The sequence below is a fragment of the Balaenoptera ricei genome, chromosome 19 (genome assembly GCF_028023285.1).
Source record: "Balaenoptera ricei isolate mBalRic1 chromosome 19, mBalRic1.hap2, whole genome shotgun sequence".
NCBI classification, from domain to species: domain Eukaryota; kingdom Metazoa; phylum Chordata; class Mammalia; order Artiodactyla; family Balaenopteridae; genus Balaenoptera; species Balaenoptera ricei.
The window spans coordinates 50312210-50335201 of NC_082657.1; the positions used below are offsets into that span (position 1 = coordinate 50312210).

Here is a 22992-nt window from a genome sequence, read left to right on the forward strand (position 1 = left end):
TTTCACTCAGAAAAAAGTACCACCAGTGTTATGTTCACATTGTTAAAAAAAAAAAAAAGAAACAACAAGCCCAAACTGAGTCACTTGTGCTAAACCCACGTCAGCAAATCAAGACTTCATAGCTAACCTAATTGTAGTTTCAGCTTCTCCCAGGAATGTGACTTTTAACTAATTAATCTGGAATTACCTGATCAGCTCTGGTGAGGTAATCTGCATGATAAACAACCCCCTTCTCCCAAGGATGGTGACATACCTGAACCCATCTAGTTCCTTCCCAGCCCCCTCCCCTTTCTGCCTATAAAAGTCTTTGAAGCTCTTTGAAGCTCCTGTCTGCTAGATGGGATGCTGCCAGAGTCATAAATTGTTGAATAAAGCCAATTAGATCCTCAAATTTACTCAGCTGAATTTTGTTTTTTAACAATATGAATCCTCATTGGGTTCCACTGTGATATAGCCTTGTCCTAAGTCCCTGTCCAATGCGGAAGCTTATGATAAGGAACTCTGATGCATCTCTCTGTTACTGTATCTTTAGCCACACTGAATCAATAAAGTGCTTTTAAAATTTTTATCACGTAGCTTCAATTTCTGTTCCAGGATTTAGTGTGACACTTCAAAGCACTTGGAGGGGCTGCTTTCTAGTGGATCCATCTGGAGACCTGCAAGCAACACATTTGGGGCTTCTGCTGTCTGTAACCCAGCCCTCCAAGGTATCAGAGCATGATAACACATCCTGAGTCCCAAATGGTGGGGTGACAACCACTGTTGGTACCTGAGATTTTAGGTGGTAGTATAAGCAGGTAGAGTAGGGGGTCCCTGAAGAAAGAGTAACAGGCAAGGCTTTCTTGACATAATAGAAGCGGCCTAAGCTGTTTTGTGACCTAAATCTGGCCACAATGCCTGCCCTGGAACAGGTCTCAGTAATCATTGATATTAAGGAAAGTAAGGGAATGCAAGAACAAAGGAAAAGCAGTCAAGAAAAACAGTTCAACTATAAAACAGAGTCCTAGTTCCTCCTCAAGGGATGTACATAACAATCTGATACGGTTTTTGAGTACTGCAAGAACTAAGGCCCCCACCTAGGAGGAGGATGGAATGATGACGTTGACCCTCGTGACTTCAATCAACTAAAGCTTGGACTCTGTCGACTGTGGCCCGAATTCTATGCTGAATTCTCCACTGCTCAAGCCCCTTCATGAATACCCATGGACCTTTAGCTTAAAACTTCCCCAAATTTGCTGTTGGGGGAGACACTGCTTTGGCAGAGATCACTGGTGTTCTACTTACTTGTTGCAAGAAATAATAAATGCTTCCTTCTCCCTAACTTCGGCTTGGTTGTGACTTTTGGCTCAATACCCACCAAGAGGTGAACCCACTTTTGGGGTCACAATAGACAGATTATTCTGTTTTTAATTGCAATTTATTTATGTGTTTTAGAAATATATATATATCACTATTCAAACCCATGATTATAGGGCATAAGCAAGGCTAAAGTAGGAATTTTAAATTTTTTTAAGTTCGTTGATTAGAGAAAATATTTTTTAAATAATAGTACAAGTGGCTAGGATATGGCAAAAATCAAGATGGTGTTACTCTAATTTGGGAATCATTGGCATTTGAGAAACTGGCTGGTGACTAAGCAGTGGATTCAGTAGATATAGAATAAATCATGCTAACCGAGTCAGGCTCCAAGAGCCCCTTCGTTCTCAGGAACGTGTACAGAAGCCCACCATGTTCCAAGCCTACCACGTGCAGGCAGTGGAGTGCATGGTATTCAAGCCTACTAAGCAGGCCTCAAACCAAACCCATACCGTGGGGGTCTACAAGCAGGAGTGTGATGGGAGAAGGTGGAGCCTTGTGGGGGCGTGGCTAATCCACCTGCGGATGCGTGCGGGGGCGTGGCTGGAGAGGGGCGGGTTCTAGCGGCGGAAGGCGGAAGTCGGTGCAGAGTCACCTGATCTGAGTAACATGGCCGCTGCCCCTTGATCCCGGCAGGTGCTGCCCGGGAGCGGGTCTCGTGAGCTGTTTGGCGGCCAGGGGCAGGTGTACGGAGATTGGGTCCAGGCCCGGGTTCCGAGGCGGCGCGCGGCGGCGGAGCGAGACAGGCGGCCCGGGGCGGCGTGGTCCATGAGCCGGCGCCGGAGGCAGCGCGGAGCCGCAGACTCCCCTAGCCCCGGCGCGGCCCGGGCTGCCGCGGGCTGAGGAGTCGCGGGGCTCCGGGGATCGCCCCGAGCTGCCACCATGAACCCCGAGAAGGATTTCGCGCCGCTCACGCCCAACATCGTGCGCGCCCTCAATGACAAGCTCTACGAAAAGCGGAAGGTGGCAGCACTAGAGATCGAGAAGTAAGAGCCGCGGGCACCCGGGATGGTCGTGGAGAGCGGAGCCGGGACTCAATCCTGGCTCTGCAGGGGTCCCGCTCCTCCGGGCAGCTCCTCACGCCTTTGCAGCCAGTGTTGCTACTCCAGGTTTCAGGCCCTTAGGGCCGTGCTTAAGAGCAGGAGATTGGCAGTCCCAGCTTTGCTTCTGACTGTGTGACATGGGCCAAATTATTTAACCTCCTGGTACCCCAAAGGGGCTGCCGTGAGAACGAAGGGACGAAATGTATGCGTGGTGCTTTGCACAGTGCCTGGCACATGGTGCCTGGCACATGGTGCGTCCTCAGTGTGGTCTCCATGCAAACGAGCAAATCAGAGAGTGACCTCTGATGGGAGGGAGGTGGGAAGCATGAGAATTTGCTAACGATGTTGACCTGCCTCATTTCCTACCCAGCTTCTGAGAAGTGAAAGGGACAGTAAGTTGACCAAGTGGAGAAATCAGCCAAAAACCTCAAGGCTCAGAGGGCTGTTTATCTCTGTCATATCACGCTTCTCTGCAAGTGAAAGAAGGAATTATTTGTTCTTGTTTTTGCAGTCTTATTACACGTACAGTAGTACCCTCTTATCTGTGGGGGATATGTCCCCAGACACGCAGTGGATGCCTGAAACCTTGGATGATACGAAGCTCTATATATACTATGTTTTTTCCCATACATACGTTTGTATGGTAAAGTTTAAGCACAGTAAGAGAATATCCTAATGACCGGCATCACCAGCATTGCACTTTAGGGCCATTATTAAGTAAAATAAGGGCTATTTGAACATAAGCACTGCGATACCGACAGCCGATCTGATAACCCAGAAGCTACTAAGTGTGTGGGTATCATATACAGCATAGATATGCTGGAGGAAGGGATGACTAATGCCCTGGTGGGATAGCACAGGATTTCATCTCACCACTCTGAACTGCATACAGTTTAAAACTTAGAAATTGTTTATTTCTGGAATTTTCCATTGAATATTTTCTGACCTGCTGTTGACCATTGGTAACTGAAACTGGATAACGGGGTACCACTGTATTTGTAACCATGATCTGACATTTTGCTTTTTTTTTTTTTTTTAATTACAAAACAAGGTGTTTAACTGCAAACATTAAGGTTTTTCTGCTGTTATTTTACATTTGTATTTTTTTTTCCAGCCAAATCGTTGTGATAAAGTCTGGTGGGTGGGTAATTTCAAAAGAATAGAAAGAGGCAGGCTGTGAAAGAATGCCAGTCTGGGCGTCAGGAAATATAGATTGTAGTTTTGCCCTGTCTAATAGGGTAGCCACTGGCCATGGGTGGCTATTTACGTTTAAATTATTAAAGATAAAATAAAAATTTTATCCAGTTCCTCAGTCACACTGCCCATATCTGACATGTTCAACAGCCACATGTGGCTGTCAGCTGCCATAATGGACAGTGCAGATTTTAGAACATTTCCATCACTGCAGAACGCTTTGTACAGCTCTAATCTAGTCTGTTGTGTGACACTCATTCTTTGACCTCCAGCAAATTCCTTAACCCAGGGTTTCTTAACCTCAGCACTACTGATATTTTTGGACAGATAATTCTTGGTTGTGGTGGACTGTCCTGTGCATTATAGGGTTTTTAGCAGCATCCCTGATCTTTACCCACTAGACACCAGTAGCTTTCTGTCACTTGTACAACCAAAAATGTCTCCAGACACTGCCTAATGTCCCTTAGGGAACAGACAGTCACCCCGGTTGAGAAACACTGCCTTAACTGCTTTGGGTTTTAGTTTCCTCCTCAGCTAAAGGGTTTGGATTTTACTAAAAAGGACCCTCCCATTCAGCTCTGACATCCAGTATGTCCAGAACCACCTAGCTGCTTCTCTCATCAAGCACCACTTTCTTTTTTTTTTTTTTTTTTGGCTGCACCTTGTGGCTTGCAGGATCTTAGTTCCCCGACCAGTGTCCTGTTTGTCCTTCCTCAGAGTATGTGTTTCACAACTTGCTCAGGGACAGAGGGACTTATTTGTGCTTCACCTGGGAGCTTCGTAGTGTCTCTGTTTATAAAGACACTGATCCTATTGGATCAGGGCCACACCTTTATGACCTCATTTAACCTTAATTACTTCCCTTATAGGCTCTATCTCCAAATACTCCCACTAGGGTCGCATGAACCGGGGGCGGGGGTGGGGGGACACAATTCAGTCCATAACGTTGATCATTTTAAAAAGTGATCACGTGTAAAACGCTGTCTGCCTTATTTGGGGGGAGGAGGATTTGGCCCTTGTACATCCCTCATCTCATTATTTTGCGCAGCTGCCCTATGAGCTAGGTAGTGTTACCCCATTTCACAGATGAGGAAACAGAGGCTCCTTGAGGGTAAGTCATCATCCCAAGGTTTCACAGCTAGAACCTGGATTAAAAACCCAGGTTCATCTGTCTCAAAAGGCTTCCCCATTACAATGAATGGTTTTCCCTTCCAAAAGGGAGACATATACTTAATAAAATGTCATACTTGAACACCCCCATGGTAGTTTTAACTGCCACTTTCTGTTTTCTGGAACCCATCTATCTGCTCGGGTGGCAGAACCAGTACTGCATGGGGTGCTGGAGTGAGGGATTAAAATTCCTAATAAGAAGAGGGTGTTTTATCTTGATGACAGGGCTCTCAGACACTAAAAATGCAGAGGCGGATGCTTGACTCGACTGAAGGACCCCAGACTCTAGGCTCTCAAGACCGGGCTGTGTTAGGTGACCAGGATCTGACGGCTGACTGTGTGAGCCTGCTGTGCACAGTCCTGGAGAGCCTTCACCCCACAGCCTGGCTCCAGCACGCCCGCACAGCTTCTCAGGGATAAGGCCCCGAGGCTAAGATTCTAGAATGGCTGCGGCGGGCTTTGCGGGCCTGGGTGTCAGGGGTTATAGTCCCTGATGAGTCCCGAGGACGGGGTTGGTGACACCCCAGGCCCTGCTCTCCGGGAGAGTCTAGCGTGGGGGAGAGACGCCAGCAGGCGCTCTGATAAGTGCGGTGGGTGCTCCCTCACTGCGGTGCCAGGGCCCTCACTGCAGGCTGGGAGAGATGATGCCCTTCGTGGTGACCAGGGACGGGCTCACTGGCAAGTCTCTGGTGTTCCTGAACTTTGAGTTCCCAAAGCCAGCAAATGGAGGTGCCCAGGCCCTGCGCCCTGAGAACACTGAAGCCGAAGGAGGGGCTCCAGGATCAGAGCTCCTGAGGGATGAGTCCCTGCCTGCTGGGGAAGGCAGGGTGGGGAGGGTGGCATGGGGAGCAGGGATCCCTGGGGCTCTGTGATCAGATCAGGGTTGAACTTATGAGTTTGACCTAGCTCTTTGGAGCCTACCACCTCTTTAGGGAGACACTGTTTATTACCAAGTGACTTCAGGCAGATTTTGGAGTGTGGGTCAGAATTCCACCCAGCAGATTGCTTCATCCAGGGGTCACAGACTGGCAGCCAGGGGCCGTGTCCTGCCGGCAGACCTGTTTGGTTTGGCCTGGATTGCAGGGTATTTTAAATCAAGAAATTTCACAGTGAAGTTCAGGTTTCTGGCTTCTATTAAAGAATGGGAAGATGTGGCTCTGTGCGGCCCACATTCCCATGTAGCAGTAGGGGACCCAGGGGCCCACGCTCTTCCCCCAGCCAGGACATGGGCTCCCCAGTTTGCTTCCTGTGTTGGCAAGTTCACTACAGCCTGTCTTAACTCCCTTGGCCTTCTCACCTGTGTCTCCTTCTTGGCTCCTGTAAGCATTTGAGTTTGTGACCTTGGGTTTAACGTCTGTGTGCCTCAGTTAACTCATCTTCAGAAAAAAATTGCACATAGAAAACATTATGCTAAGTGAAAGAAGCCAGTCACAAAAGGCCAGGTATTGTATCATTTCATTTGTGTGGATTCATAGGCAAATCCACAGAGACAGTGTAGATCAGTGGTTGCCTAGGGCTTGGGGGAGGGGGCTTGGGGGAAATGGGGAGTGACTACTAATGAGTACAGGTTTTCTTCTGGGGATGACTAAAAAAAGTGTAAAATTGATTGTGGTGACACTTGCACAGCTTTGTGAATATACTAAAATTCACTGAATTAATTGTACACGTTTAAAGAGTGAATTTATGGCATGTGAATAATATCTCAATTTTAAAAAATAAGAGTGCCTGTAGGTTGTGTTACAGTGTGAGGGAAGCACTTATTCAGTGGTCTATTGTCACCTGAGATCCAAACATGCCTCTTGCTGTCTCCTTTACAGTTTTTCCACTGATTATACCCAGTGGATGCTCAGTATATTTTGCTACTTAACTAACTCTTGGGCCTTTTCAGAAGCTCTTGGGCCTTTCCTCAGAGGCAGATGTTCCGCTTTTCCTGTTCAGTTATTGGAGAGTAGTGAGCAAGTGGAAACCAGGTTACTTAAATGCTCAGCAAAGCAGATGGAGGAGACGTTTACCTGCCAGATTCTCTTTGGGAAATCGCTGCCTGAATATGTTGCCTGATTACAGCGTGTTACATAGAGAACTGGGATGGTTCATTGGACTTGTCAGGAAAAAAATGGCAGCCCGAAGTCCAGGCTGAAATTTTTACAGCACAGGAATAAACACAACTCTGGATTATCTTTCTGTCCTTCTTGGAGCAAGGAGCAAAGCAGGTTCTCAGTCAGCAGTTAATGAATGAGTGTGATCTTGTTTGGTGTGTATAACATCACAGTTTGATTCTGATTTTGCACTAATACTGTTACATGAGCATATGCAGTGCAAAACACATTATGTGCATTATTTTTTTTAATTCTCTAGAAATAGTACAAAGCCACAGCAAAGACTGTCTCCTCTGAAGACATAGGAATGTGCGTGCAATGGCTGAAACCTCTGCCACCTCCTGGCCGGGCCATTTGGACATCAACAAATGAAATGAGATAGGGCTAAATGAAATAATGCATGTAAAGTGCCTGGCACCCAGTAGGCATCCAACAGGTGGGAGCTTTGATGTTTGAAGAGGGGGTAAGGTAACATGTTAGATTTCAGACCTGGTGTCAGAAAAATCTGGGTTTGATTTCTGCACCTACCATCCATAAGTTGTGTGACCTTATATGTTTCGTAACATCTCTGAGCCTCAGTTCCCCCCATCTGTAAAATGGGTATTATAGTACCTAGCTCCGTGGCTTATTTTAAGGTTTAAATGAGAGAACGCGTGTAAAGCATCCACCACATTACCTAGCATGTAGTAAGTGCTCAGCAAGTGGTTACTTCTTTCCTGCCTTAATGGTAGAAAACCAGCCCTAGACCTTCATTTCAACATCTCAAGTATGTACCTCATCTGTACACCCGTGTGTGGCGGAGGAATGCTTCAGAGATGTCTAACACTAGACAGTGGGGAAAATGCATGGAGAAAGCTGCACTTCAGTTGGGGCCTGAGTTCTGCACGAGGGAAGTACCCTCTGTAATTGGGTGTGTGCACTTTGCAGCTGACGTGCTTTAAGAAGATGGGCGGGAGGAACTGGTGTACAGTTGAGGGGGCCTGGGCTTTGTAGGTGCCAAGGTTCAGATCCTCTGTGACCTCAAGAAAGGGACTTGGTTTCCCTGAGGCTCTGTTTCAAATCTAAATGGTGAGATGATAATAACTACAGAAGGAGGTTGCTGTGAGGAATAACCAACCCCTGGGATACTTAGAGTGTGTTCTTGGCAAGTGGTCAGCTCCCCAGTCCTCGTGCAGCCTGTGGTGGTCCCCGAGCTGCGTTACAGAGGCCGAGGGGCCCAGTGCGGGGCTGTGGTTTTGTTGCTGAGACGAGGTCCCAGGTTCTCCTTGGGTGAAAGACACATCCTGGCCTGTCTGTGGCTTCTTCTCAATCAGGGACAAGGTAGTGAGTGTGGCACTTTGTGAAGCTGAGAGCAGTGTCGAGAGCTTGGAGTTGGCCAGCAATGGGCATTGTGCCTCCTGGGGAATGGGTGTTCCTGCCACTCTGCGATACCTCTGACTAGTTGAGAATGGAGGCTCTGAGCAATCTCTAGAGGATACTTCGTCAGCCAGAGTTCTTAGAGGAACGAAGCAGAGATCTCTTCTCTGGGACATAGAACAGCGATGCATGTGACCCTAATGTCAGTAAAGGTCACTGGTATTTGTGATCATAAGTTTGTGGGCCAAATATTAACTTCAGAACTAGTTGAGATCCCCCAGCTGTGGCTCAAAATGTGGAGATGAAAGAGGAAACGGGGTGTTCTTTTGAAGAGACACTAGCCTGGAACTGGGGGCGCCCGGATTTCAAACTTCACTTCCTCTGCTTCCCTTTGTAGTTGCTTTTTCTCTCTGCCTGTGCCCTGTGGAGAGACCAGGTCCTGATGACGGGGGCTATTTGGGGCACCCCCAAGGGGTTGGTTCACCCCGAGGCAAACGCATGTCAAGTCACATCCTGGCATCGGCATCTGTCCGCAGCCATGGCCCTGGGGACCTGGTCCTTCTCAGTGTGCGTTTTGAGATCCTGGTGATGGTGCGCTTTGCCCCTCCTAACTTGGATTGTAAACTAGGGGTTAGGCCCGTCCCAGTACAGTTCTGATTTACCCAACAGGTTAGGTGTAGATGAGCAGGCCACCCCTTGTCACCAGTACGGCAGCGTGGGGCTTTGCCCGTGTTTCCCTACAGCTTGCCCTGCGGGCCCGCCCACCTGCACAGATGGGTCCCTGGGCAGATGCTTGCTGATTCCTCACTTACTGTGTGGGGAGCTCTAGATGCGGGGAGAGGGCTGGCGCTCAAGAGGCAGAGGATCATGGCACCAGTCTGTCCTCAGGGACGCTGGCAAGGAGCTGTGGAGCTAGAAACGTGAAACACGTGAGAAAGAACCCGTGGCATTCGATGGTGCAGTGCTGGCACAGACTGCGGGGTCGCCGAGTCCTTCAGCGTCCAGAGGAGGAGTGGTCCTTCCTGGGAAGGTCAGGAAAAGCAGGGGGTTGGATTTGAACTGGACTTTGAAGGCTGGCTAGGATGTGGAAGGGAGCGGGAGCTTCCCCACAGAGTGGAATGGACAGGAGGTGTCCAAGGAGTAGCATAGCAGGGCCCAGTAAGAAGCCCTTACTGGAGAGGAAGGTTGTGCCGGGCGGCTGAGCAGTGAGACTGGAGAGGTCAGCCGGCCCTGCCTTGATCACCCTGACTGTCAGGTAGAGAGCGTGGGCTCGGTTCGTGGGACAGGTCTTCCTGCTGTGGCCCCAGGGGTGACCCACAGGGCCAGGCCCAGTGCTCTAAGAACGGATGGTTTTGGTGAGAACTTGTTCTCAGGGTTTCCCCTCCACAGGGAACCACTGTTTGTCATTGTCTCGCTCTCCTGGACACTGATAATATTCTTCCTCCAAGTGCAGATGGAGACTTGGGGTTCCAGGCCCTCGGGAACTGAATGGGCCATTGTATTTGTAATGGCCTGGGGTGCCCTGAGTTGCGTCCTGGTAAGATTCGGGGTTGGGGGGCCTTGCAGCTGGTGTAGAGCGAACGGGAATGTCGGGGGGTGCTGAACATAGATATTCCCCTTGCCTATCTCCTCCCCCTTCAGGAGACCCTGTTACACTTGCCCGCTGTCACCTGACGTTAGTGCCCCATTCCTCATGCTCTCCCACCATTTGGTCTCTGTCAGCCTTTGCAGTCTTCAGAGTTCCCTAAACGCTGTTCAAATCCCTACCACCCACCGCTGCAGATCACTCGTACCTTCCGTGGCTGCTCACGGCCACCAGAAGCAAAGGCCGCTTCCTTTGCCAAGCACGTGAGTGGGCGCAGCCTCTCTGGCCCTGTCACCCACGTCTCCTCCACCTGTGTCCTTTGTGCTACCAAACCAAGTGCCTCTCTCCTTCCTCTGAGCCTTTGTTCATGCTGTTCCCTCTGTCTGGGCCTCCTCACCCTGAATGAACACCTACTGATCCTTCGGAACCCCTTTCAAAACCTGACCCTCATGAAGCCACACCCAACTCCCTCCCCACGAAAGCTGCCGGGTGTGCTCTTTCTCGCCTGCCCCCTCCTCACCTTGCACTGTCCTCACCAGATTTTTTTTCTCTGTTTTGCACAAAAGTCCTTGAGACCTCTCTTGTTTCCCCTCCACGGGATTCTGGCAGAGAGCCCCTCAGGGGCAGGGAATGCATCCCCTTTGCCGTCTCTCAAGTGGGGAGGAGGGCCCTTTCCGGTGGCTCAGGGACCGTTTGTGACCTGAAACAAGGAGACAGACGAGGAGGTGGTTCCAGGCTGGGCTGTGCTGCTGGCAGGGCTGGGTCTCCTTTGCTGCCCTGCTGGAGCCTCATGAATGTTGTTACTCCTACTCTCAGGGCTGCTCTAAGGCGGACGGAGCAGAAACACACACGGCCTGGCTTCCCCAGGGGCAGCGCGGTCAGAGTCCCCGGGCAGCCTGTCTGGGCAGGAGGGGAGGCACAGCTGCTTGCAGCGGCTTCGGTGATCCCCACATCCTGGACTCCGCAAGAACAAGGGGACACAAGATCTAGATCTCTGTGGAATTTAGGAAACAGGCGTGGAAAACTCAAGCTAGAAAAAAGCCATTCTAGGTTTTTCAGACTGTATCCCCAATGCTGTGGGCAGTGTGAAATGTCAAACCCAGTCTCTTAGGATGATAAAAAAAAAAGTTTGCTGCTGCTGCTGCTGCTGCTGCTGCTGCTGCTGCATTGGCCGGGAATCGAACCCGGGCCTCCCGCGTGGCAGGCGAGAATTCTACCACTGAACCACCAGTGCTCCAGCTGTGAGCAGCTGTGTGAGCACCCCCCTTTAACCCCAGTCCCCCGTCCCCTTGTCTACGGTGATTCACAGAATAGAAGGCCACATCAGCATAGCTGCAAGGGCAGAAGCTTAGGCTCCAGAGCAGGAGAGAAGGCAGGAGGTTGTGTGTGTGTGTGTGTGTGTGTGTGTGTGTGTGTGTGTGTGTGTGTGTGTGTGTGAAGTTGATTTGCCTTCAGACGTCAGGACAGAAAGTAGAGCTCAAGTCGTTCCTTCTCAGTAGCAAAAAGCCCACTGAGACTCTGGGGACTTCCTCCTCTCTGAAGTGTGGGTCCTCCCGTCCCGCGTTCACGTGGTGTGTTGAGCTGTTTTACAGCTCACAGGCTTCAGCACAGCTTCCTGCTGGAGACTGGCCAAGGCTGAGGAGTGCAGCAGGAGTCCCCTTACAGCGTGAAGGGCCCCACAGCCAGTGGTGCCTCTGTGGAGAACCCAGCTGCTGGTCATGCTCACGAAGCAGGGAAGTGTGCTCAGAGATTCGCAGCCCCTTGGCTGCTGCAGGCCGAGCGTGGCTGAGGAGCTGGGTCCTGCGGCAGGATCTCTGGGGGAGCCTGCCAGGAAGAGGCCAAAAAGCAGCACTGCATTGGCCGGGAATCGAACCCGGGCCTCCCGCGTGGCAGGCGAGAATTCTACCACTGAACCACCAATGCTCTAGCTGTTCTCTGGCGCACCTGCAGGGCTTTTCTCAAGAGGCTGTGTCTGTCATAATAGTCAGAGAGCTCTGACACACCACTGGGCCTCATCTGGCTGGTCTGTCCTGTTTGAGAATACAGCGAGTTTATGTAGAGCCGTCCTTGCTGCGCCTCGTTACACTGCTTAGGGAGGGGGCACCTATGGAACTGGCTTCCTCCCGAGGCCCTTGGTTCATCCACAGCCCTCAGCCCCCTGGGGTGGGCTTGGTGGAATCACACCCTATAAAGATCAAAGCCAGAGGCCCCTCACAGGCCATCTGCGCAGCCCCTTCCTGGAATCCCTGTCTCTGCCCCCACATCCACCAGCTCAGGAGCCAGGCCTGTTTGATTCACCTGTGGCCACAGTCCCAGGCACAGGATAGATGCCCCCTACAACTTGCGGGATCGAATCTTTATCAAGCCCTGTAATCCCCATTGAACAGCCTCTTTACAGGAGTGGTCACAGCCTCACAGGACAGCACATTTATTTAAACAACGCTAATTACTAGCAGGTTCCTGACACCGAGCTGGAACCACACAAACTAATTAATACCTTTTGGACTTGACTGTCCTTAAAATTCTTTGAGCCAGCTTGAGACCCCCATTTATGCCATAGGTGAGCAGTGTACCTGCTGTGATGGGCACAGAGCAATTAGGCAATGAGTCCAGGCAGCTACTTTGAAAAGTCTTTGACCTCTAGGCCTCCCTCGTCACACCTTCAGCTGCTACACTGGTCCTAGTCCCTCTCACTTGATGATGGGACAGTCTCCCCGTTCCCATCCATCTCATGGCTTCTTAAAACACCCTTTCACCATCTCTTCAAAACCCGCAAACAGCTTCCCTGTTACCCATGATGTGAGATCCCTTCTCCTGAATCTGAGCTGCCAGGCCAGCTCATCCCAGTTGATTTCCTGCTGTTCTCTGGACCCCAGGCAAATTTGGCTATTTTTCTCTCCTTGCCTTTGCTTACACATTTCCTCCTGCCCGGAACACCTGTTTCCTTCTCTCAGGGTCCCTGCCTCCTCCGAGGTCCAGCTCAGTTCCCACTCCTGGGAAGATGTCCCTGACCCCCAGGCCGCAGCTCCCCAGTGGTTATCTGGGCCCCTCATGCCACCATTTGCCCACATGAGGCTTCTCACCGCAGAGACGCTGTGAGCCTCCGAAGGGCAGAGTGTCTTCACGTCCACTGGGCTCTGGAAGGAGACCCTGGTGCCTGACGGAGCTGGGCCTCCCTCTGCTCGCCTCCACTCAGGCGGGGCCTCCCTCAGACCCCCTCTCCCTGCTAGCATCACCCCCCGGGTGGGCACCTTGCAGGCATCTCTACCCTTCCTGCCCTCTCCCCTCTCCCTGCTGCTTCCCACTGCCTCAGCCATATTTCAGGCCCCCCTTCCTGACCCTGGTAGCTGCGGTGTTCTCCCTTGGAGATATTTCAGTCTCCTTCTGTCAAACCAGCCCACCCCCACCCAGGGCAGCCTCTCTGGTCAAAACATAGACATAAATATGTCACCCCATTGCTGGAAACCTTTCACCGGCTCGTCTTTTCCTTTAACTGTCCCCAGCCACCCCTTCCACACACCGGACTCCTCACCCTTCCCTAAATACACCGTGTCTTTTCGGGGCCCCCGCCTTTAGCCAGGCTCTTCCCTGTGCCTGAGGTTCCCTGCCTTCCTTTCTTTACCTGGAAAATGCCTGTTAATGGTACTAAGATCTGACTCAGAAGGCACCTCCCTGTCAGCCCAGGGACACTTGCCGTGGCATTCTTTTTTTTTTTTGCCTCTGGCCGCGCCACACAGCTTGCAGGATCTAAGTTCCCCAACCAGGGATGGAACCCGCGCCCTCGGCAGTGAAAACGCGTTGTCCTAACCACTGAACCACCAGGGAATTCCCATGCCCATGGCATTCTTGTTTCTGTGGTGTTGCTTGTGCCGTGTTGCTACGTGTGCTTGTTTGTGTGTGGCTCGTGCCTGTTGGACCTGGGCCCAGTTCAGCACCGTCCCTGGAAATGATGACACAGACACAGAGAACTGCTTGGGTGCATGAATGGAGGGCTGAGCAAGTGTTGAATGAAGACGGTGGATCATTGCAGTTTTGGGGCCCCAGCACAACGTTCATGTGCATTCTCTCAGATTCCCAGAAGTGAGATTGCTCACTGTTCTTCATTCCGTGGTAGACAAAGGGAAACGGAGACCCAGAAAAGGGAAAGGACCGTGACCCAGCCAACGCCTCCCAGTCAGCAGCAGAACTGGGAAAGCCCTGCCCCGAGATGCCTGACTCCCAGTTCCTCTTTCTAAACCGGTCATCTCCCTCCCTCACCCCAGCCCCGGGCCCCAGGCCGGCAGCCGCAGGAGCCGCCTGATCCCGCTGGTCCCGCAGCCCCTCTCTGCTCCCTCTCCAGGCTGGTCCGGGAGTTCGTGGCCCAGAACAACACCGTGCAGATCAAGCATGTGATCCAGACACTGTCTCAGGAGTTTGCCCTGTCCCAGCACCCGCACAGCCGGAAAGGGGGCCTCATCGGCCTGGCCGCCTGCTCCATCGCGCTGGGCAAGGTGAGCTTTTCTCCTGGAGGGACGTACACACCAGCCAGGGCCTCGACCCTGACCCCCGAGCCCCAGCAGCGTGTTGCAGACTTGTGATTTCTTTATTGCCATTCTCTCCACATCTCAGACCTCAAGGCTGGCTCTGTGGCCTTGCACCCTGGGTCCTGGGCGTGGCCCCTATCCCAGGAGGCTGACTTGCAAAGGGTCTTTTAGCCCAGCCCTCACTCGAGGGCCTGAGCGTCTCCAAGGGAGCCGAGGGCTGGGTCCCCGAGGTCTGACCCATTCTGAGCTGCCTCTGCTCCTGCCCCATCGCAGGACTCGGGGCTCTACCTGAAGGAGTTGATCGAGCCGGTGCTGACGTGCTTCAATGACGCTGACAGCAGACTGCGCTACTACGCGTGTGAGGCCCTCTACAACATCGTCAAGGTGGCCCGAGGCGCTGTGCTGCCCCACTTCAACGTGCTCTTTGACGGGCTGAGCAAGGTGACCGCTCCTCACTCGACTGGGCTGAGCTCGCCCGACACACCTGACTTGACCTTTCGGGGCCTTGAGCGCTGGCCTCCCTTTTCCCAGATGCAAGGGGAGCAGATAAGCACATGCTACCAGGGGTGCTTGTTGTCTGTTCAATCTAATGATATATTTTTTAGATGGGCTTGTAAATATTTATGTTTGTTTTTCCCCCACACCTCTATTAATTTATTTTTAGTGCATTTTACAAAAGCATCAATCCACCACAAATTGGAGGGGAAAAAAACAGTCATTTGAGAGCACTGACCTCCCTTATAGAAGGTGAAGGTGGTGATTCCATAGTACAGACTGTATTTCCCCTGCAAGGAGAGCGTAGCCCATAAGCTCTAGAAAAAGCTCTGCTTAGAAAGGCTTTGGGTTCCCTGATAGCTCATCAGCACCTCTCTCATCGTCATGGAGTTCTCCTCCCTGAAGTCGTTTCTAAAGGATCAGCCTCACAGCTGATCCGTCCCCTCCTCCAGGAGTGGACAGAGGACCCAGCATTGTAAGATTGGAAAGCCCTGAGGAAGGCCAACGGGAAGCAACCACCTGACTGGTGGTAGCAGGTCCCGGCGGTCCCTGAGCAGAACGGGGGTCTGCCACATCTCGGCGGCATTGCCAAGTTCCGCTTTACCCCCTTGCCTCCCCTGCCTGTCTTCCATCTGTGCACTGAAAGAGGTGCCCATGCGATGTTCAGGCTGTCCCAAGGCCTTTGCTGTGGGACTTCAGTGGATTCCTTGTCTTATATATTGACAGTGACCCTCTCTCCACCTCTGCTCTCATAGTTGGCTGCTGACCCAGACCCCAATGTGAAGAGCGGCTCTGAGCTCCTAGACCGCCTCTTAAAGGTACTTGTACTTGGTCCCCACTCTTATTTTTAGCATCTGTTTCTTCCATCTGTCTGTACAGCTTATAAATTCTATCATTGGGATGCTCTTTGTAATTTAAAAAAAATTTTTTTCATTTACATACAGTTAATGGAATAGTATACAGCTCTTTGATGAGAGTATAGAGTTATGTCAATAGCAGGATCAAAATACAGAACCATTCTGTCACCCCAATGTCCCCTCATGCTGGCCCCACCCTGCCCCGAGTGACAGGGGCAGCTTATGCTCAGCTCACCAGGGCATTCGATCCGGACCACAGAGATGCAGGGTTTTGCCTTTTGATTAGTTCTCTCGACCTTGATTCCTGCTTTCAGTGCATCCTTTTTGCTGGTCCTTCAGCCTGTGTGAGGAGGGGTGCTCCGGGGGCCTCTCCTGCCTGACTCAGGCTCCGTCATCTTCCTCTATGTCCGCCTGACCCCTGGAGCCAGCCCGGGCCAGGGATTCAGCCAGCCCCGCCCCCAGCAGGCAGCTCTCATGCCTTTGACCCACAGGACATCGTGACGGAGAGCAACAAGTTCGACCTGGTGGGCTTCATCCCCTTGTTGCGGGAGAGGATTTATTCCAACAACCAGTACGCCCGGCAGTTCATCATCTCCTGGGTAAGGTCCGGCCCCGCGACACTCCTTCTCCAGCCATAACGAGCCTCTAGTTGAGTGAGGTCTGCTCTCTGGCTCACCTGGGCACTTCCTGTGGCTGTGGGGATGCCTGATTGTTATCCCTCTAGGAGCCGATGACACCAGATAATCCGAAAACACGTTTATTCATCTCTGCCCCCAAAGCCTATCACGTTTGCCTCTGAAGAGGATGTGGTTCCTTCCTTGTTTCTCGAAACACCCAGATTTACCTTTGAAGCCAGCTGTGCTCCTCCAGCTGTCACACCTCTTCTAGCCTTGCCCACCTTTCCCATGGGTTTCCTCCTGCACCTTCTGCCCCGCCCCCGGGCATCTGAACTGCCTTGGGGTTAAATTGCCGTCCCCTGCCCATTGAACAGAAACAACAGCTACTAGCACCCCCTCCCCCATGGGACACCCGCAGTGCCATGAAAAGATGCCTCAGCAGGGCCCCTTCTCACTGGCCAGTCCGGAGGATGGGCGAGGAGATGCGGGTTCTCTGGCTGGTGACTTTCCCTGATGGTTTCCTCCCCTGGGGCAGATCCTGGTTCTGGAGTCCGTGCCAGACATTAACCTGCTGGATTATTTGCCGGAGATCCTGGATGGACTCTTCCAGATCCTGGGCGACAACGGCAAAGAGATTCGGAAAATGTGAGTGGAGGAGGGGAGGGGCAGGCAGCTGCAGGGGCCCCTCGGCGAGAACGCGTACCCCACACCCAACCGACAGGCGGCAGCAGGAGAACACGAAATTCACCGTCCTCTTCCTGGCTCGTGTGCTTCCTGCTTTGAGGAGCTAGGAGATCATCCACCCCCAGCCTCTGAAAAAGGTCCATCTGACAAGCGTATCCCACAGAGCACAGCAGAAATGGCACTGGTGGCGGCTCCTCTGGCTCTGGCTGCATGAGCTATTTCCTTTCTCCTTTGCTCATTGGTAGGTGTGAGGTGGTCCTTGGAGAATTCTTGAAGGAAATTAAAAAGAACCCCTCCAGTGTTAAGTTTGCTGAGATGGCCAACATCCTGGTGATCCACTGCCAGACCACGGGTGAGTGTGTAAAGGCCCCAAGGCCACCACCACCTCCTCAGAAGCACCTTTCTGTCTCCCCATCTCAGAGAGAGTCCTCGTGGGAGTGTGAACCAGTGTGACGGTGGGTCCTGGAGCGGTGGGTCCTTGTGGGAGAGATTCTGATTCTGTCAACATGGAGGCCCTTTCACTTGGTCTGGCCCTAGAGGGGAATCAGATCTGGAGGCCTTCTTGCTGGCAGGCTTGGCATTAGCACTGTGAATTGAAATGCTTGGAGATTGGGGTCGTGTATCTCTTTGCTTCTACTGAGTATCAAACCACCACAAAATGCAGTTACTTCACATAGCAGTCCCTTGCTATTGTCCTGAGTCTTCGGGTCAGCTGGGTGGCCCTGCTCCCCTAGGCCAGGCTCGGCTGGGCTCAGTCATGTGCCTACAGTCAACTGGAGGGTCGGCTGAGGTGTCACTCATGGTCAGTGGTGTCACTCATGTCTGGCTGTTGCCAGCTGTCACCTGTGGCAACAGGAACAGTCGTTCCAGGTGTCTCATCATCCAGTGGGCTAGCCCAGGTGCATTCATGTGGCATCAGTGGATTCCGAGAGACATGATAGACGTGAGCAAGGCCTCTAAGGCCTAGGCTTGAACCAGGCACACCATCATTTCTACCACCTTCTCTTGGACAAAATAGCAGGGCCAGCCCAGATACCAGGAGGGGGGAAGTAAACTCCAGCTCTTGATGAGAGAAGCCGCAGAGCCCCATTACGGGGGAGTGGACACAGGAGGGATAGAGAATTGTGGCTACTCTTACAATCTGCCGCAGGATTGTAATTCTGTGTCACCCTGGTACCTGTATGTTCCTTTGGAAGGAAAAAGCAAGGGCGAGAGTATTGGTGAGGCTAGAAGCTGTGCCAGCCCTCAGGTGCCCTCCAGTTCTCCAGTCCCATCTGTGGGCATGGTCGGTGGGAGGAGCACTCTGGCTGCTCATGCTGACCCCCTGGAACCCGCCCATTCCCCTTCCAGACGACCTGATCCAGCTGACAGCCATGTGCTGGATGCGGGAGTTCATCCAGCTGGCCGGCCGGGTGATGCTGCCCTACTCTTCTGGGATCCTGACCGCTGTCTTGCCCTGCCTGGCCTATGATGACCGCAAGAAGAGTATCCTTCACTCTGGAGAGAGGAAACAAGAGCAGCCCCAAAGGGGGCCATAAAGTTGCAGGACCCTGGAGTGGGGGATGGGGGCTCCCTTAGGATCCATCATACCTCCACATTTCCCCAGGCATCGAAGCAGCAAGAGGTGGAGCTGAACATGGACAGGGAGAACCAGGGCAGCACCAGGGACATGGCGCTAATGCCGCCATCCCCAAACCTCACCTGGTTACTTACAGATCTGGAGAGGCTCTCCCAGGTCCCAAGGCGCCAAGTCTCTGAGCTCACACTGCCCCACGTTGGGTGGAAGAAATCCTGTTGATGAGAGGTCCACCAGGAAGGGCCCCTGTGAGGAGACATAGGAGCATCTTGCGGGGACCCCAGCGTGGCAGGGAGAACAGGGACTCAGTTCAGCCTGGCTGTCTGCCCACTAACATAGCCTGGATCGGGCTGCTCCTTACATCAGTGGACTCAGGCATCAAGGAGGTGGCCAACGTGTGCAACCAGAGCCTGATGAAGCTGGTCACCCCCGAGGACGACGAGCCCGACGAGCCAAAGCCAGTGGTTCAGAAGCAGGCAGAGCCCAACCCTGATGACTCCTTGGCAAAGCAGGAGGGAACAGCCAGTGGTAAGTGGTCTCTGCCTCCTGCCCCTCACCTCCCAGGGAGGGCCACGGGGACCCAGAGGTTGTAGAACCTGACCTGGGGCCTCACTCAACCAGCCAGGGCTGCTTTCCATATCTTAACTCCTAATTCTAATAACAGCCCAGTGAGGTGGGAACTGCTGTTATCTTCATTCTGCAGATGGGCGCAGGGAAGATAAGTGCCACCACCAGCATCTGGCCGTCTGGCAGCTTTGAACCCTGGCAGTCTGCCTCCAGAACCCACAGCTCTTAACCCTTTCTGCCTCAAAGAGCATTAATGCTTTCTTTACTCTTTTTCTGGGTTCAGCTATAGTCGATGTAGAAAGGTTTGGAGCATGGCAGGAGTACAGTCTGCAGGGTTCACTTGAGTCTTGGCGGTAGACATCCAGTGACTCGGAAGCTGGCTGCCTTTCCTGTGCCAGTCATTCTTAGGGTGGGAGGGTTAAGGAAGCTCCAGCTCTGGTTTATTTGGTCCTTGGGAATTCTGCTCTCCTTCAAACTCCTTTAACGTTGATGTCTTGTTTATCCTTAACATGAAGAAAACCACTTTTATGCCGATTGGAGCCTGGAGTTTGACTCTCTAAAATGTTTTCTAGAAGTCTAGACTTTTCTAATCTCTTGGACCTCTGTCGTCTCTGAGAGGTCACCAATCGGCTCTGGAGTGATGTTCTCCTTTCCAGAGTCAGCCAAAGAGTAAATTGATGCTGAAACTACTTCGATCTTTAAGGCTAACAGACTGAGGCCTGGAACCTGCCCCCCAGAAGCCAAAAGAATTTCTAAAGCCTTTTCCCCTGTTGCCTTTCATCAGAGCAGAATGTCAGGCATGTGTGCCCCATGGGCCTCCTCCCATGGATTTGGCCAGCAGAATGGAGCAGCATTCCATGCTGGACCATCTGAGGTGTCAGGTTACAGCCGTGCCAGTGCCACTGTGAGCCAGAGCAGCAAAACAGCTGCGGGCAGAGCGGCATTCAGCTGGAGCATTGGTGGTTCAGTGGTAGAATTCTCGCCTGCCACGCGGGAGGCCCGGGTTCGATTCCCGGCCAATGCAGCTCATTTAACCTTTTAGACAGTTTTCCTAAGCATTCCTAAAAACAGCTCCTGGCTCAGGAGAATTTATCCTAAATGAGGATACATTCAGGCAGCTTGCTTTCAGATTTTACTGCCTCATAAACAGCACTTCAGCAGATGCAGAGCTCACTTTATAGTAGTTCCCAGAGATGGCCGCAGCTAATTCTGGGGCTCCACATCCACTCCAGACGCACTCAGCTTGTAACTAACCACCACTTTACGAAGGTACCAGCAATCCAGGAGAGTCAGGATTTAGTTACTCAGTCCACGGGTTCATCCAGCCCTCCTGCTTACTCTCACTCTGACTCTGCTCCACTCTTGCAGCCTGGCAAAGGCAGGAACCTCCTGTCTGGTTTCCCTCCTCTAGTGCCCCTGTCCCCGACTCAGCCTGCGTTGTGTGTCCCACAGCACACCGCGCTCTCCACTGCACACCTCCGGGCCAGCCCCACAGTGAGGCCCGTCAGCCAGGCCCTCTGCATGCGAGCACACGCACACACACGTTTGCACATGCACGTGCTTCTCCCTCTCCCCTCACCACGAGGCTTCAGGCAGGGCAGGCCCTTGTTCGTGTCACACTGCTCCCAGCCCCCTCCACTTGCTCTGGCTCCCCCTTTGCCCTGCCACTTGGGGGGTCCACAGTGCCGTGTCCTTTCTCCGATTCTGAGTTCCTAGGCGCTTGATGCACCCTCCCAGTTCCCCTCCATGACGTTCCCTGATTGTCTCAGGTGTCACAAACTGGAGTCCACAGTCAGAACTGCCTGCCTGTGCATCCTGGCCCTGCTGACTTCATATCTGTTGCCCTTGGACAAGCCACTTGGCCTTTCTATGCCTCAGATTCCTTATTCATTGAATAGGGCAACAATGAAAACACTGAACCTATGTGTGGTTGTGAGTTTCGGAGATTTTTGCATGTAAAGCTCTTAGCACACGGCATAGGCCACACACTCCCAATAACAGGTGCTTTAGTGTCAAGTTGTTTTAATGTCTGTTTATAATGAGACCCACTACTTAGCAAGGTTGTCAGGGGCAGGGCTTTTGCTTGTCTTTTATCATCAGCTTTGCCCAGGTGGTAATGGGCCCCTGATGAGTCCTAAATGAGGGATCGGAGAGGGTCAGGGATGGAAGTTTACGTGGTGAGTGAGGAGCAGATCTATAAATACAGTTTCCAGTGGAAGACTGGTGACCTCCGTGGGTGAGCATGAAATGGAATCCACCCATTTGCAATGCTTTGATGGGACTGCGTGTATCTGCACCCTCTTTGGACACTGCAGATGTAAGTGAATCAGACCCAGGATCTGCCTGCAAGGAGTTCAGGGACAGATCCTCAGATGAGTGATCGTGTGACAGCGGACGTGGTCACAGAGGACTGGGGGCACCGGGCCGGGCTTCGTGGAGGTTATTTGAACTGGATCTTTTCTTTCTCCTTCGCTTCCACTCTCCCCTAACCCCGCCCTCATTTTTTACTGTGGTTATAAGAGAAATACACATTCCCTGGAGAGATTTTGGAAAAAACAGACATTCCTACTGGAAGAAGGTGGAGAGTAAATACATGAAATACGTTGTCTGGTAGATACCTTTGGCAGTGTGTATCATAACATTTAAGAATTTATCCTTAGGAAATAAATATAAATGTGGGTCAGATTTTTCATCTTAACAAATGTTACTTTACTGTCATAACAAGCCTCTGGTGCAGGCAGTGGCGTTAGCACATTATACAGGTGAGGAAATGGGGGCAAAGGCAAGTGACCTGCCAAAGGTCACACAGTGAATGAGTACGAAAGTCAGGCTCAGACCCAGGCCCAGGGGCTCCTGAGTCTGGGAATTGATACAAAAGGGCAACCAAAGATGCTCAGCTTGCCTGGGTATCCCAGAATTGCAGAGTAAAACAGTGTCTCATTTTTACTCATCAACTTGGCAAACACTTTAAAGATTACTAATATCCCAGTGTGAGGCTTTGGGTGGGTTGGGGGGATGACTGCTCAGGAGAACATTCCTAAAGGGCAGCTTGGCGACAGCTATCAAAGCAGCAGGTGTCTGACCCTCCACCTCAGCAGCCCCCTCTAATGGATCCTGGAGAAGTGCCCACAGCCATGCAGAAGGACGCAAGGGTGATATCTAAGACTGAAAATTAGGAAACAATCGAAGTTAATTTGAAGCCGGTTTCTGACATCCTATCATTTCATCTATAAATGCGTGTGTTTCCAAAAGGCAAGAGAGAGGGGGGCCACCAGCGGCAGGGAGCCCCAGTTGCTGCTCCCAGCTGGCCTGCCCAGGCTACCCCGCGTGTCCTCCTCACCTTTCCCCAGGCCTGTTCAGGTCGACGGCGGGCGGCTCAGCAGGCCCAGCTGGCGCCCACAGCTCCTCCTGCCCCCTCTGAGCTGTGCCCTGTCCCGCAGAGGGCCTCTGGGACCAGAGGGGACAGGCGGCAGCTCGGAGCTTTTCTGTTCAGCGTGGAACTCAAGGCCCCCTTTACGGGGGGACTTCGGACATCCATTGTCTACAACTGGAGTTGCGCAGCTTGAGGACACAGTAGGAAGTGAAAAAAACAAGTTGCAGAAGATAGACTCTGATCCCATTTATGTTTACAAAACAAAAAGTAAGACTGGGAAAAGATGAGAGGGACCCTTGCCTAACCAGTAAATTAGTGAGTTACCTGCCCATAAAGTAAGATTGAAGGTTAAAGAGAGAAGGCGGGGACTTCCCTGGTGGCACAGTGGTTAAGAATCCGCCTGCCAATGCAGGGGACACGGGTTCGAGCCCTTGTCTGGGAAGATCGCACATGCCACGGAGCAACTAAGCCCGTGCACCACAACTACTGAGCCTGTGCTC

At 52.1% G+C, this 22992-nt stretch overlaps 1 protein-coding gene and 3 non-coding genes across 6 annotated transcripts in view; 2 read left to right on the top strand and 2 right to left on the bottom strand.

Annotated features, from left to right (window-relative positions):
- The first annotated feature begins 1934 nt into the window (after nucleotides 1–1934).
- The window catches only part of VAC14 (VAC14 component of PIKFYVE complex), a 98116-nt gene continuing 77058 nt past the window's right edge, over nucleotides 1935–22992 (top strand). The window contains exons 1-9 of one of the 3 annotated variants that reach the window (XM_059904046.1): nucleotides 1935–2342; nucleotides 14140–14290; nucleotides 14597–14764; nucleotides 15574–15636; nucleotides 16104–16274; nucleotides 16828–16937; nucleotides 17222–17328; nucleotides 18327–18461; nucleotides 18928–19080. In XM_059904046.1, the coding sequence (XP_059760029.1) occupies nucleotides 2239–2342; nucleotides 14140–14290; nucleotides 14597–14764; nucleotides 15574–15636; nucleotides 16104–16274; nucleotides 16828–16937; nucleotides 17222–17328; nucleotides 18327–18461; nucleotides 18928–19080 (1162 nt within the window). In that variant the 5' untranslated portion in view covers nucleotides 1935–2238. The remainder of the gene's footprint in view (nucleotides 2343–14139; nucleotides 14291–14596; nucleotides 14765–15573; nucleotides 15637–16103; nucleotides 16275–16827; nucleotides 16938–17221; nucleotides 17329–18326; nucleotides 18462–18927; nucleotides 19081–22992) is intronic. The other 2 variants (XM_059904043.1, XM_059904044.1) reach the window with 2 other exon arrangements.
- On the bottom strand, nucleotides 10964–11034 carry TRNAG-GCC (transfer RNA glycine (anticodon GCC)). Its single transcript has one exon. It is a non-coding gene; the product is annotated as a tRNA-Gly (tRNA).
- On the bottom strand, nucleotides 11653–11723 carry TRNAG-GCC (transfer RNA glycine (anticodon GCC)). The gene has a single exon. It is a non-coding gene; the product is annotated as a tRNA-Gly (tRNA).
- On the top strand, nucleotides 20073–20143 carry TRNAG-GCC (transfer RNA glycine (anticodon GCC)). The gene has a single exon. It is a non-coding gene; the product is annotated as a tRNA-Gly (tRNA).